Below are 15,405 nucleotides of genomic sequence, written 5' to 3' on the forward strand. Positions count from 1 at the left end.
GTTCCGAAGAGGCCAGCAGGGGAAAGCGGCGCGTCAAGGAAGGCGGTGCGCTCCGCATCCGGCATGTCTGAGAGCGTGAGCCAGATGCTCCGTCCGATGGCCTGTGCTGCAGACTTTGAAGCGCGGAGAGCGAGGTCCGTAGCGCTCCTTAAGTCCACCACACAGATCGCGTCAGTTCCTTTCTCATCCAGCTTGCGGAGGAGATCGGCCTGGAAGATCTGTAGCGTGGCCATAGTGTTCACTGCTGACGCAGCCTGTCCGTTAGCGGCGAAAGCGCGGTGGAGCAGGGATGACGTCATGCGGCAAGCCTTAGAGGGCAGCGCCATCTTAGCACGCCGTCCAGCGGAGGGCGGGCATAAGTCCGCTGCTATAGGCCCTTCGACTGGCGGTAGAGAAAGGTATCCTCTGTTTTTAGCGTCGTCGACAGTGGAGAACGCCAGGGAAACAGAGGACCGTGTCCTGGTCGAGAACGGGGAGTTCCAAGCTCTGGCGACTTCTTCATGAAGCTCAGGAAGAAAAGGCGCCGGCTTGGAAGCAGGAGATGTGCGCTCCCCGGGCAGGAAGTAGCCGTCCAGTCGGTTGTGGGCGGGCTGTTCGGGCGACACCCACTCGAGGCCAAGGCTCGCCGTGGCCAGAGTGAGCACGCGAATCAGCTCCGCCTCGATGCTCGCTCTCTTTCCCGTAGACGAGAGGGCAGGAGGCGCGAGATCCACGGAGCTCGCCCAATCCTCACTGCCTGACGCCAGGAGAGAGCAGGAATCTCCTTCCCTCAGCATAGCGTCGACCTCATCCTCCTCGACGACAGAAACGCCGGCAGGCTGCGTCCGTTGTCCGTCGGGAATCGACAGAGATGAAGCCGGTGACGCAGCTCGCGTGCGCACCGGCGAGCTTTGGCGGCTGGGGGAGGGTTTCGCTGAGCACGGCGCTTTTTACGGCGCGGCACAACAGCGGTGAAGACGGGCTCTTGAAATGATGCCAAGCGAGTCCTCAGAGTCGCTAATGGCAAAAGCTTGCAGTGTGGGCAGCCACCGTCCGCGAGAGCAAGAGAAGCGTGTTGTTCACCCAGGCAGGAAACGCAGAGAAAATGGCGGTCCCAGTCGCTGAGTGTGGCTCTGCACAAGACGCAGGATTCCATCTTTAAAAAGACGCTTTGCTCTTTTAGATGGAGTGTGTGTCGCTCCGGCGAGCACACACTGAGGTTTCTTAAAAGGATATGGGCGCCGGATAGCGCAGCTGGCAAGGCAGTGAAGGCGGCGTGGCCAGCAGCTTCTCGACTCGTCCCACTGAGTTGCTTTGTCGACGGCGCGGCTTCTCCTCGGATCCAGCGATGTGATGTCTTCGCTGAAGAATTAAAAATCACAGAGTTAAGCCTGCGAGCGCAATTTATAGCCCCAAGCCACGCCCGTTTCGGTGGGACGTGACGCGGGAGGGCGCAAAGCGCCCTAATTTGGTGTGACGTCACTCATGGTCTCGCTCGATAGGCTTAAGCAGTTGCCAGCATAGCAGCCAATCGGCGCGCGAGCTGTCTCGCCTAGGTCTGTATGATGCGGCAACGCGTTTTACATTTATACAAAATTAAGGAAAATTTTTGGCTTCAGTATTCTCGTGGAAAAGGATTTTCCCCAAAGCGTAGTTCCTACGCAGTACGAGAGTATCTCTAGAGTAACTCATTATAAAACTGAGAAGTGTGTGAAAAAAAACATTTAATTAACTGATTTAATTGTTTCACAGTAATCTCCAAACTCTTTGTGACTGTCCTGCCCATCGCTCAGGTATCAATTGGTATGTATTTATTATTCCAGGTCTTTATAAACATTAGTTAATTTTGGGCATATAAAAAAAGCCTATCATCTCCCTTCTTTTTCACAGGTGCAATACATCTGCAAGACTGTCCAAAGCAGCCCTATATTCCCATTTATCTGCTGGTGTCAGGTGTGTTTGCATTGCTCCTCGGTCTGCTGTCCTGCCTTCCATGCACTCAGGAGCCAGAAGATGGCACTCAAACTCCTCTGAGTAGTCTCTGCACTGCCTGGAATTCACTGGTGTCCCTTTTCCTCTTTTGCTGGTTCATCGCTGGTAAGATGTAATGTTTTTTTATTAAATTGGTTCAAAAATAGAGTTGTAATAGCTGCATAATCTGAATTTCACATCAGTGTACAGGGTACAAAAAAGTTACTATTCAAGACGATATGCAAGTGAATATTGGCTTTGATTAGTCGATAAAAAATCATTTGTTTTTTAGAGATTGCCAAATAATGTTATGATTGAAATCACAATAAAGTATTGCTCTGTTGTTGTTTTTTTAATATTATTATTATGATATTTTGATGTGAACAAATAATTAAAACCGATAAAAAACTGAAAATTGCACATACATAAATTACATGCACATATACAAAATACATACAAATATATTTCATAATTTTAAGGCGCATTAAGTAATGTTTTGTTTGATTTTGTGGATGAAATTACAGTGTTTTGAACATTATACTAACTAACTGTTTGTATTACATTTAGTATAACATTTGTATAACTAACTTTAAAATACATAATATATGCAGTACCTGTCAAAAGTTTGAAAACATTAAAAAAGTTAATGTTTTTGAAAGAAGTTTCTTATGCTCACCAGGGCTGCATTTATTTAATACAAAATACAGTTAAAACAGTAATATTGTGATTTTTAATTATTTATTTAAAAATGTAATTTATTCCTGTGATGGTAAATCTGATTCAGCAGTCATTACTCCAGTATTCAGTGTCACATGATCCTTCAGAAATCATTATAATATGTTTTGATACCATTCAAGTATTTGTGCTAAGATTTTTTTTTTTTTAAAGAGAGCAATTCAAACTTTTATTAATCAATGATGCATTAAATTGATAAAGGTGACAGTAAAGACATTTATAATGTTAGAAAATATTTTTATTTAATAAATGCTTTAATAAATTAAATAAATATATTTTAATAAATGCAAACAAATTATGTTCACTGAACCTTCTACTCATCAAAGAATCCTGAAAAAAAGTATCACCATTTCCACAAAAATGTTAAGCTGCAAAAAAAAAAATGTAAAAAAAAAAGAAAAAAGATTTCAACATTGATAATAATAATAAGAAATGTTATCTGTCATGTCTAGTTTTGAGTCTTGTTTCATGTCTTTTATTTTGAAGTTCTCCCATTGTCATGTTCCCGGTTTTGTCATGTGTTCCCCTTTGTCATGTGATCCTGCCATGTGCTCCCCTTGTCAGGTGTCCTATGTTGTCATTGGTTCATTCATTCACGGTTGTCCCAATTCGCATACTATCTGTCCTAAATAGTATTCGGAAATAGAATAGGCCCTATGCACAGCTTCACTACTTCCTGAACTTAAGCAGGGTCCTTTGTTTCCTGTCTGCCAGGATTGGCCAAACTGATTAATCCAGGTGTGTCTGATTATTGTTGTTGGTCAGACACACCTGGATTAATCAGTTTGGCCAATCCTGGCAGACAGGAAACAAAGGACCCTGCTTAAGTTCAGGAAGTAGTGAAGCTGTGCATAGGGCCTATTAGTATGTTCCAAATCATAGTCGGTGACATGTGACATTTAATTATATAATTATACTTCCATTATAGTTAACTTTCTTTCCAGTGCAAAACAATAATACATAAAAAAAACATTTAATATATTTTATATATATTAGCTGTTTTTTTATGTATTATTGTTTTGCACTGGAAAGAAAATTTTGCACTCAAATACTGCATTAAAGCAATACAACACCTGTACATATGCACATGGAAAATGTCACAGAAACAAATAAACCTCCAGACTAAGCACATTGTGCAGCTGTTTTCCCATTCAATTCTATATTTTTGTGCTCTTTTTCGCCGGCTGCTCGGAGGTAACGTTAGTCATTTTTACATTTCTTGCTGTTGTCACTTGTCATCGTTGTTACGATACATGACTCACAATGACTGAAACGACCAATTAAAAGGGCATTCTCTGATGATGTTCCAAGATGTTTGCCTCTGTCAAGGAGACAGCACTATAGAGGACTATGTTGAGGAATTTTTTGGACTTTGCTATCAAGTAGATTTTAATGATGTTGTGTTAACAAGGAACTCCCGCACACTATCGGTACTTGCAAATTAATATTAAAAAAAAATGTATTTGCAACTTTTCGGTCTCACGACCTTCATCAGGCACAATAATGATGTTGTGTTAAAAGGCAGCTTTTGTAGTTCAAGTGATTTCTTGAACTACCTGAAGCCTGAGAGTAATGTTGCGGGGACCTTAGAAGAGTATATTGACTATGCTTTGTTATTAAGCGGCTCCCCATTTACAGTGGGAAGGTCCAGTATCCCAGAGTCTCCAGCCAAAATGGCCCCCACGCCAGAGTCTCTAGCCAACATGGCCACCACGCCAGAGTCTCCAGCCAACATGGCCACCACGCCAGAGTCTCCAGCCAACATGGCCACCACGCCAGAGTCTCCAGCCAACATGGCCACCACGCCAGAGTCTCCAGCCAACATGGCCACCACGCCAGAGTCTCCAGCCAACATGGCCACCACGCCAGAGTCTCCAGCCAACATGGCCACCACGCCAGAGTCTCCAGCCAACATGGCCACCACGCCAGAGTCTCCAGCCAACATGGCCACCACGCCAGAGTCTCCAGCCAACATGGCCACCACGCCAGAGTCTCCAGCCAACATGGCCACCACGCCAGAGTCTCCAGCCAACATGGCCACCACGCCAGAGTCTCCAGCCAACATGGCCACCACGCCAGAGTCTCCAGCCAACATGGCCACCACGCCAGAGTCTCCAGCCAACATGGCCACCTCGCCACACAGCAAAATCCCCAGAGTAAAATTCAGAGTAAAAACTCTGCTCAGAGAACATTTGGTCCCTCTCTATAGAGAGTTAAAATAACTCTTAATCAGAGTTAAAGTTAATGATATACTTAAGTGATTAATTAAGTGATGATTGGGCATCACTGAAGGAAAGAGAAACACAAGAACTAAAACTGACTTCCAGCCACAGCCTTAGATGAAATCAACTGAAGACAAAAGAAGACATTAAATCTGTGAAGATCTCAGCAGAGGAGGATTAAACAACTCCACAAACAGCATGACCAGCTTCACTTATTACTAACCAGACTGACTTTATTTCTGTCATAACTCTACAGAAACTCTTAGTGAGAATGGACAGAGGTTTAGATGTTGACGATTTATTGAACATTATTTATCACCATACTGGTGACCAGTGTTTCCTTTAGTTGGGCAGTTTGTAACTTAGCATTTTTTGTGAGTTTGTCGCTTTTGTAACAGTTTTTACCAAAACACTTAATTTGTTACAAAGAATGCCAGAAAAAGACGATCAGGTGATATAGTTTTCAACAACAAAAAGTAGAATAATGCATTTATCTCATCACTGTCCAACAGTGATTATTTAGTGTTAATAGATTGTATTCACTAACAATACTCTCTTGCCACAGATCGGACAATCTGAATTTAGATTTTCATAATACATTATGGGGATTTTTTTTTTTTAGAAACAGACATCAAGAATCAGCATATGAATCTCATCATTGATAATCTCATCAATGTTTCATTCTGCAATGGATGCTGGGAGCCTCAATAGTATAAAACCCACGGCTCCCAGGATGCATTGCGGCATGAAAAATGTCACCATTGTTGAGATTCATATGCTGATTCTTGACAACTGTGTCTTAAAAGAAAAAATTCCCTGTAGTGTTTTAAAAATTCTAAATTCAGAATGTTCAATCTGTAGCGAGTATTGTTGGTGAATATAATCTACTAATATCCAATAACCACTTTTGGACAGTGATGAGAGAAGTGCATTACTTTGCTTTTTGTAATTGAATATTATGTCACCTGATCTTCTTTGTTTTTGGCTTTCTTTGTAACAATTTACATATTTTTGGTAAAAACTGTTACATAAACCACAAACTCAAACTAAAAAGTAAAGAGTAAAACTGCCCACTGGTCACCAGAATGGTAACCAAAAAATTTCTATAAATCGTCAACATCTATACCTCTGTTAATTCAAGACCTTCTGTAGACGTATGACAGAAATAAAGTCAATCTGGTTATTGATAAGTGAGGTTGGTAATGCTGTTTGTGGAGATGTTTGATTCTCCTCTGCTGAGATCTTGCTGTGACTGGAAGTCAGTTGTAGTTCTTGAGTTTCTCTTTGGCTGCGTTTACACTTGGCATTAACATGCGATCACCATGATCCGATCAAGCAGATCGGATCATTAGCCAATCAGAACGCCGTGCGTTTACATTTGTTCATATTAAGTAGCCTCTGTATCTGGATAACCGATCGGATTTCCTGCATAATATTTAAATTAGGTCTGTAGCACGACATCAATAAGAGTAAAGATTATACAAATTAAGCAATGTCCCAATTGCTTTCACTCACTCACTTTACTTTCTTGTGAAATCTCCATCCTTAAATCAAATTACGTTTTTTGAATGAAGGAATATTTCAATTGTTGATCATACAAAAATAACCATGGTTAAGTCACATCATCGATCATTTAAGGTTATAGCATGCAATGACTATATTAACAGAAATGGGAGATTAATAAACATGCTGAAACAATAAAAACATTCAACATTTAAAAAATAAGAAAATAAAATGTTTATTCCTATTATTCCTCTGGCAAAGCAGCGCACGCTCTTCATTAAGATCTCATGCCTCACAGCTGTGATTGTACAGGCGATCACCTCGTTCAAATAATGTTGCACAATTAAAATGAAAAATGACACACACAGTATCATGTAAGTCTAAATAAACTGTTTTAAGTATGACGTTTATTGTAAGGTTCAAATAAATTTAATTTATTGTCTAAACTGCGTCTGGCCGTTATTCTCCGGCGCAGTTCTCCGGCGCATGCTCTGCTGCGACGACACACATTCTGCCTGTGATCCATAGCGGTCGCATGTCTCTCTGTCTCCCGTTTGTTTTGGTTGTATAACTACCTAGCGTTTCGTGCTATTGTGAAGTCTTTTGTGAAACCTGTCTCCTGTCTAGTCTCGTCTATCTACAATGTTTGATCTATTCAAAGCAATTGGAATCGCACTTATAATATTTTGGACTATCAGTATCCACTCGGTGCTGGCTCTAGAAACCAGCGACCGAGGATCACTTACCTATAGCCGTGAGGATCTTTTACAGCTACGGTCCTCCATCCGGTGCAAACAAAAGCCTGCGATTACACTACCGCCGGAGGTAAAACTGAGGCGAAGAGGCAGACGAGGCGGAGTACGAACCAGACTTCGGAAGCGTCCCTTCAGACCCCCTCTCCCCTCCATCATATTGGCGAATGTCCGCTCCCTCCGGAATAAAATGGATCTGCTGCACGCTAAGTGCCTGACGGAGAGAGCCTTCAAAGACGCCTGTATCATCGCTCTGACTGAATCCTGGTTGGACGAGGAGACCCCAGACACTGAGGTCAGTCTTGATCATTTCACCATCATAAGGGCCGATAGAACTAGCCAGTCAGGCAAGGGGAGAGGTGGCGGGGTCTGTGTTTACATTAACAACAGGTGGTGTGAGAACATCAAAGTCCATAATAGGGCCTGCACACCAGACGTGGAGATACTGACCCTGTCCTTGCGCCCCTTTTACCTCCCGAGGGAATTCCCGCTGTGGTTATCATCTGTACGTACATCCCTCCTAGTGCTAACACCAGGGTAGCCGCGGAGACATTAACCGAGGTGGCTAACTCCATGCTAGCCAAGTACCCCGAGGCACCGGCGTTTATATTAGGGGATTTTAATAAATGCATCCTCGGTGATGTACTGCCGTCCTTCCAACAGTACGTGGATGTCCCCACAAGAAAAGAGAACACTCTGGACTTGTGTTATGGCAATATAACTGATGCATTCAGCGCTCGAGCTCACCCTCCACTCGGCTTCTCTGACCACAATGTCGTGTTCCTCCTCCCGCAATACAAACCGGAACTGAAACGCATCAAGCCACAAACGCACAGCATCACCCAATGGTCGGAGGACGCAATTACACAGTTGCAGGGCTCTCTTGCATGCACTGACTGGGACGTTTTTCAGGGAAGTTTGGATGAGCGGACTTGGATGAACATCACCAGATACCCAAATTCTAAGCCCTGGATAACCCCCCATATCAAGCTCAGTCTCAAACAAAAACAAAAAGCTTTTAAGCAGAAGGACTGGGCCACTCTCAAACTACTCAATAGACAGACAAAAAATGACATCACCAAAGCCAAAATGAAATATAAAGATAAAATGGAGCAAGAATTCAGTAACATGAACACAAAACAAGCTTTTCAAAGAGTCAAAATATTAACTGGACAGGAACAAAAACAAAAACAGAACCACATCACAGTACCAGACCCATTAACCTCCTCCAACACCCTAAATAACTTTTTTGCTCGGTTTGACACCCATGACTATTCTACCATATGTGAGGACTTGCTCAGCGCCCTCCCCCACCAAGAACCCACACACCCCCCCTTCACAGAGGAGGATGTCAGACAGCAGCTGGCCAGGTGCAAACCTGGCAAGGCAACAGGGCCAGACGGCATCCCAGCAAGGGTGCTTAAGCTCTGTGCCATGGAGCTCTCTCCCATTTTCCACACCATCTTCTGTGAGTCATATAGGACAGCCTCAATACCCATCCTCTGGAAAACCTCAACCATTGTACCTATCCCTAAGAAACCCCGCCCATCAGAGCCTAACCACTATCGACCAATTGCACTCACACCCATAATCATGAAATGTTTGGAAAAATTAATCCTCCACCTCATCTTGCCAACTGTCAGACAAAACCTGGACCCACATCAATTTGCATATAGACCCAGACGAGGTACGGAGGACGCAGTGGCATGCCTTCTCCATCCTATTCTTCAACACCTACAGACATCTGGAAACTTTGCTTCAGTCCTCTTCATTGATTTCAGCTCCGCTTTCAACACAATCCAACGTCACCAGCTCATCAAGAAATCACATTACCTCAACATCTCCCCACTTCTCATTCACTGGATTCATAACTTCCTCAGCAACAGACCGCAGACCGTTAGAATTGGCTCAACAACATCATCAACCATCATCACCAACACTGGTGCCCCACAGGGCTGTGTTCTCAGCCCCTTCCTCTACACCCTGTACACCAACGACTGCAATAGCCCATCACCTGTCACTACTTACTACAAATACGCTGATGACATTGCCATAGTTGGATTACTCAACAACAACAACTCCATCACAGCATATCAGGACTCAATTTCACAGTTTTCACAGTGGTGTCAGAACAACTACCTCCAACTAAACACAGATAAAACAAAAGAGTTGGTCATGTACACATCCAAATCACCACCTGGACTGAACCATACCCACATTCACGGACAACCAATCGAACAGGTTAGCAGCTTTAAATACCTGGGACTAATTATAGATAATAAAATCAACTTCAAGGAACATGTCACTGCCATCCAGAAACGTGCACAACAAAGACTTCATGTAATACGCAAACTGAAAGCCCTCTCTGTTGCCCCTCATCTCCTGCTCCTACTTTACAAAAGCATCATTCAACCCACCCTGCTGTACTGCTCAACCTGTTTCTACACAATGCTAACTGCCACCTGTAAAAACAAACTCACTAAAATCACACATATTGCCTCCAAGATTATCAATCTTCCCACACCCAGCTTATCAGACATGAATGACACAGCCATCACACGCCTAGCACGCGCAATAGCAGCCGACACAGACCACCCCCTGAACAAATTCTTCACACTACTCCCATCCGGTCGCAGATACAGAGCACTAACCTGGACTAAAGCGCACTTCAAAAAAAGTTTTGTCCCCACCGCCATCACAGTGCTGAACAAACTGTAATACTGCCCCCTCACCTCAGTTGCCTTGTTGTTGTTGTTTTTGTATATGCACTTGGATATGTGTTATATGTTCTATATGTTCCTTATATGTTTTATTTCTGTGCTATGGAGAATGGAAAAATGTGTGAAAATGATTATCCCTATGGGACAATAAAGACTCTATCTATCTATTTTCTGACAGCCACGTGGGGAGACTGGGCGGGGATTTATATGACGTCCACCTGTGAATGCAGACACGATGGCTGGATTGCGTTTACATTACACTGAGATCTGATCACAATGCGTCCTCGACTACCTCCGAAACTGGACACGCTGATCGGATAACATTCCGATCAGAAGCGCGTTTACACTTGTCTTTTCAATGTGTATGTAGACAACATCCAGACACAGGTTGCATTTTAATACCAAGTGTAAACGCAGCCTTTCCTTCAGTGATTCTGTTTGTTGACAGCAGGTGTTCATCATTAATGACCAATCATCACTTAAGTATCTCATTAACTTTAACTCTGATTCAGAGTTATTTTAACTCTCTGTAGAGAGGGACCAAATGTTCTCTGAGCAGAGTTCATTTAACTCTGGGGATTTTGCTGTGCAGAGTCTCCAGCCAACATGGCCACCACGCCAGAGTCTCCAGCCAACATGGCCACCACGCCAGAGTCTCCAGCCCCAGAGTCGTCTTCAGAGGCCCTGTCCCAAATGGCGCACTTGATGTGGACTTTCGGTCTCGTGGACTTAAATTGCGCGTGCTCGCTGAGTCTACGAGTCCGTAGGCTGTCCCATTCATCACTTTAAGTGTGCTCAGAAGTGTGCTCAGCAGCGCCCCCTTTGTACCCTTGAAGCGGTCTTCCGCGAAGCCCGCATAGATGCAGGCTTCACGCACTTTAACTACCCAGGAATCCTTGCGAATTTGCGAAAGGCCAATCAGACAACGAATGGGAGGAGCTTTCGCTCACGTTAACATGGATGAGAAAAAAATATTTAAGTGTAAATATCATTATGGTTTTTATGACCTATGTGTACATTTTACCAGTTATTACCTACAGTTTATACAAACATTATGGTCATCAACCAGTGGTTGATATCTCAAACATAAATATAAATATATATTTATATTTTATAAATAGCTTGCTGAATAATAGGCTACGATCGCATTATGATTCATTAAATAAATAGAACCGAATATCAGGGCTTTACTGAGTCATATGTAAATGTAGAAATATAATATTTAAACAACAACCGGACAGTCTTCCTATTTCCGGTGTGACGATCAAGTCTGTCCCAAAAATACCTCTCAATGCGCCCTCGTGCACTCGCGCCAAGGGCCCCATAGGTCTGCACTACATGACGTCACCAAAGTGTGGACTCTGAGGAAGTCCACAAGTCCGGAGTGTGCCATTAGGGACAGGGCCAGAGTGTGCAGCGCTGACAATTGTGGCCACAGCTATCTTGTGTGTCTGGGCAGCACATATATCGGCTCCAGCCACTGACCAGAGCCCAGTTATGGCTCCAGCCCATGACCATAGCCCAGTGATGGCTCCAGCCTGTGAGCCCGCTCCAGAGTCCAGTGATGGCTACAGCCCGTGAGCCAGCTCCAGAGCCCGCTCTAGCCCACTGGAGTTCACAACCCCATAACTCCCTAAGGGGGAGGGGGGGGGGGGGGGGGACCATGCCAGGCCATGGTCCAGATCCTGTACCCCTATATGGGCCTGGGCCTCCGTCCCTTCCAAAAGGGAAGTAAATGATCCTGCCTTGTGCTCCCCTTGTCAGGTGTCCTATGTTGTCATTGGTTCATTGTCTTGATTATGTTCACAGCTGTGTCTTGTTTAGTCATAGTCCTTCTGTATTTAAGCCCTCATGTTTGCCAGGTTACTTTGTCCAGTATTGTTCCCTTTAACCTCTGTTGGTGAGTTTTCTGTTTAGGTGTATAGTTCCATGTCAAGCCAAGCCTTTGTATAATTTGATTTTGTTCACATTTGTCTTCAATAAATATTGTACATGGGTTCTTCAAACTTGCCACCAGTGGATTATCTTACATTATCTGAAAACCAAATCAGCATATTAGAACGATTTCTGAAGGGTCTGGAGTAATGACTGCTGAAAATTCAACTTTACCATCACAGGAATAAATTACATTTTAAAATATTTTCAAATAGAAAATGGTTCCTTTAATATTTTGCCATATTACCATTTTTACTGTATTTTTGATTAAATAAATGCAGCCTTATTGAGCACAAGAGACCACTCTTAAAGGTCCCATGACATGGGGTTATTTTATTATTTTATAATGTTTCCTGGATTGTCCTTATAATGTTAGTATGTTTTTTAGATCAAAAATAGTCCGAATTTTGAAATAAAAGGCTTTTTTCCTAGCCTGATTTTAGCCTCTGATTTGAACGCTCTGTTTGAAGGGGCATATCTGCTGTGGGATTCAGTGTAACCGACCACTGCTGTGATTGGCTGACATGCTTGCATATGAAATAGCTATGTATTACATGTGAAACTCTCTCGAATACTTTTACTACAGCTATTATACGTTATTACTATTACAGCTATCGAGATTAACGAATCGTGAGAAGTTTTTAAAGTATTTAGATCTATTCCCATCACACAAAATGTTGCCGTGATGAGCATTGAGCAAGCAGATGACAGTATGTTGATCGCATTCGCAAGAATGAAGATCTTATCGTTGCAATGCAGTTTCTGCACTCTCTCTAATGCTTTCACCAATGCAAACATGATTATGTAAATACAGTAGGAGCTTCGTTGTGCAGTGTAACGTGCGTCATTGATTTCATAACGAGTTTGGCAAGTGTCCAGATAAACTCGCGCTGTGTGGAGAGATTGTTTTTTGATCGCTTTCTGCATATAATTTATTCACAATTTATTTTAGATTATTTTCATCCTACTAAAAGAAACGTGTAGAAACTATGTGAAGTTGATATTTTAGTCACTGGCTTGACTTACTGATGCATAAACAGTATTGAACGATTTTGAGAGAAAGATTACCTGAACTTGAACAATTACACATCAGAAATTGTTGCTTGGTAGCTCGATCGATTTATTTTCAGACGTTCATCGAGGCCAGCTCTGTATTGGCCCAAGTTGAGGAAACAGTCGTCGGTGAAATGTTTGGACCATACAAAACTTTGGGAAGTTGTGTCGGCACATTTCCAAAGAAAATTAAATTAACCCATTGTTTCTTCAGAGGCTCGGATGAAGGAACTAAAAAATACTTTTGTGTTCATTTGTACATCCAAACACTGAGCAACTGCCATGCTTCGCTCGTTTGCAAGCCATGATGTCTCTCGAGGAAAAAATAATATCGTGCTCGCATAGCTCATTTTCTCATGGGTGGGCCAAATTCAATGGGCGGGCAAAGCTGAGAAAGGGGAGGTAACCTTTCCCCTGTATGACGTCATACGGGGAAGATTCAAGATCAGCCCGTCTGAGATTTCATTTTCTCAAAGGCAGAGAAAGAAAGCCAAATCTCGGTTTACACCGATTTAAATTTCTAGCCACTGGGGGACCATATACAGGCTAGGTCAGGGCTAGGCAAGTTCGGTCCTAGAGAGCCGCTGTCATGCAGAATTTAGTTCCAACCCTAATCAAACACACCTGAACAAGCTAATCAATGTCTTCAGGATTACTAAGGCTATAGCCAGGTGAGGTTTTTTTTCAGTGTTGGAGCAAAACTCTGCAGGACATCGGCTCTCTAGTACCGAACTTGCCAACCCCTGGGCTAGGGGAACTAGTACATTAAAAAAAACTCAGAAAGTGAAAATTTCATGTCATGGGACCTTTAAGTATAATAAAGCTGCTTTCTTGGCCAGGGTTTTTCAACCTTGAATGTGCAGAAAAGTGCAGACTAAGTGCAGACCAAGGATGCTCGGGTCAAAGACCATGTATATCTTTATATATCACATGATCACATTTATATCACAAGATCATATTATACACCACATTTATTAAACAGATTTGTCAAAAGTACTATCCAGTTCAATTTAAAAAAAATATATATTTACCCTGTGAAGTGCTTCCTTCATATCACCCTTGTCTCCCCTTTCTACAGGTAATGTATGGATCTACTCCATTTACCAGCCTAATTACGACATTAGCATCAGCACCGATTATTGCAATAAGACACTGTACCTATTTGCTTTCTGGACCACCACAATAGTCTACATATTGCTGGGCATTGTCTTCTTAGGAGGTTGCTGTATGTTATTCTGCCTGTGTTTGTGTGGAAGGAGTGGAAATGTGGATGATGTATGATGGACAGGGCCAGCAACAGTCAACAGTAATATTCCTAATAATAACACACTTGTGGACTTTAGCCGTTTCTAACTTTTTCTTTTCTTTTTTTTAAATGTTATGCTACTTACTCTCTATAATCTTGTGTATAAATGTATTGTTGGGCACCAGAAGCTTTTTGACAAGAAATATTGGAAGTTTATTAACTGGACTGATTTACTGTCTTCTATAATGTGTTAGATTTTGCAATTGAGAATTTTGTGGAATACTGAATAAAAACAAAAAAAGATGAATAAATTGGTTACCTATTATCACTTTTTCATTTATGTATTTTTAATTATTTCACTGTTTTCTGGAATAATTGATTGATGAAAAAAAAATGTGCACAAATATTTTTTTACACTGACACTAAATTGTATAATTAACGTTGGCCCTGGCACCCTGTTTCCTTCATAACTGTGCTGCTGTCATGTTTTTTCTCTTATAAAAATAATAATAAAAAATCAATCAATTTAGATAAATTTTTCATGTTCTTTCTCTGGTAAATACTTGTGTATAAAATCAGGATAACTCACAGTCAGCTGGTTAATCGCAGAATAAATCGCAACATGGTGATCTGGATTCATAACAATAAGCGAATGTACATACTCATGAAATTAATTGTGGTTCCGATAGAGCTTGGGGCTGGGCAATATGGCCTAAAATATTATCACAATATTTTTTTTCCATATCATAGGTATTGATATTTCTCATTTTACATATTTGTTAGACCTTGAGAATGAATTGCAAAAGTTGTAAACAACTTTTTTTTTTTTTTTTTTAAACAATTAAACTCCACAGAGTAAGCTACCTTTTAATTTAGGGTCTCATTTTTTTCTGTTTTATGATTTAATACAAATTTATCATCAAAAGTTATGTAAATTAATTAATAAAACTAACAAGTTATTATCAAATGAAAATATAACAATTCATTTACAACAAAACGTTTATTTTATTTTATTTTTTATCAAATAAGATAAAATTATAAATTTAATTAAAAACAAAGAATCTTGGTTGTACTGTATTTTTTTTTTAAATACTTAAATTACTTTACGAATTACATTTTAATATACAATAGTAAAATATTTCTGTCATAATTTAAATCGTACTCGGTTACCATTAGCCAATGGGCGTAACCTTGGTTCTCTCTAGAGAGAAGAACGAGTACTGCGTAGAATACGCTAGGGGAAAATCCTTTTCCACGAGAATACTGAAGCCAAGAAAATTATCCTTAAT

At 41.6% G+C, this 15,405-nt stretch overlaps 1 protein-coding gene across 1 annotated transcript in view; it reads left to right on the forward strand.

Annotated features, from left to right (window-relative positions):
• LOC306995272 (transmembrane protein 272-like) overlaps nt 1-14,977 on the forward strand; it is a 67,033-nt gene extending 52,056 nt beyond the window's left edge. The window contains exons 3-5 of the mRNA XM_079606738.1: nt 1,732-1,782; nt 1,870-2,076; nt 13,949-14,977. Of these exons, the coding sequence (XP_079462864.1) occupies nt 1,732-1,782; nt 1,870-2,076; nt 13,949-14,151 (461 nt within the window). The 3' untranslated portion in view covers nt 14,152-14,977. The remainder of the gene's footprint in view (nt 1-1,731; nt 1,783-1,869; nt 2,077-13,948) is intronic.
• The last annotated feature ends 428 nt before the right edge of the window (nt 14,978-15,405 follow it).

The sequence above is a fragment of the Phoxinus phoxinus genome (genome assembly GCF_949152265.1).
Source record: "Phoxinus phoxinus genome assembly, chromosome: 3".
Classification (NCBI taxonomy): domain Eukaryota; kingdom Metazoa; phylum Chordata; class Actinopteri; order Cypriniformes; family Leuciscidae; genus Phoxinus; species Phoxinus phoxinus.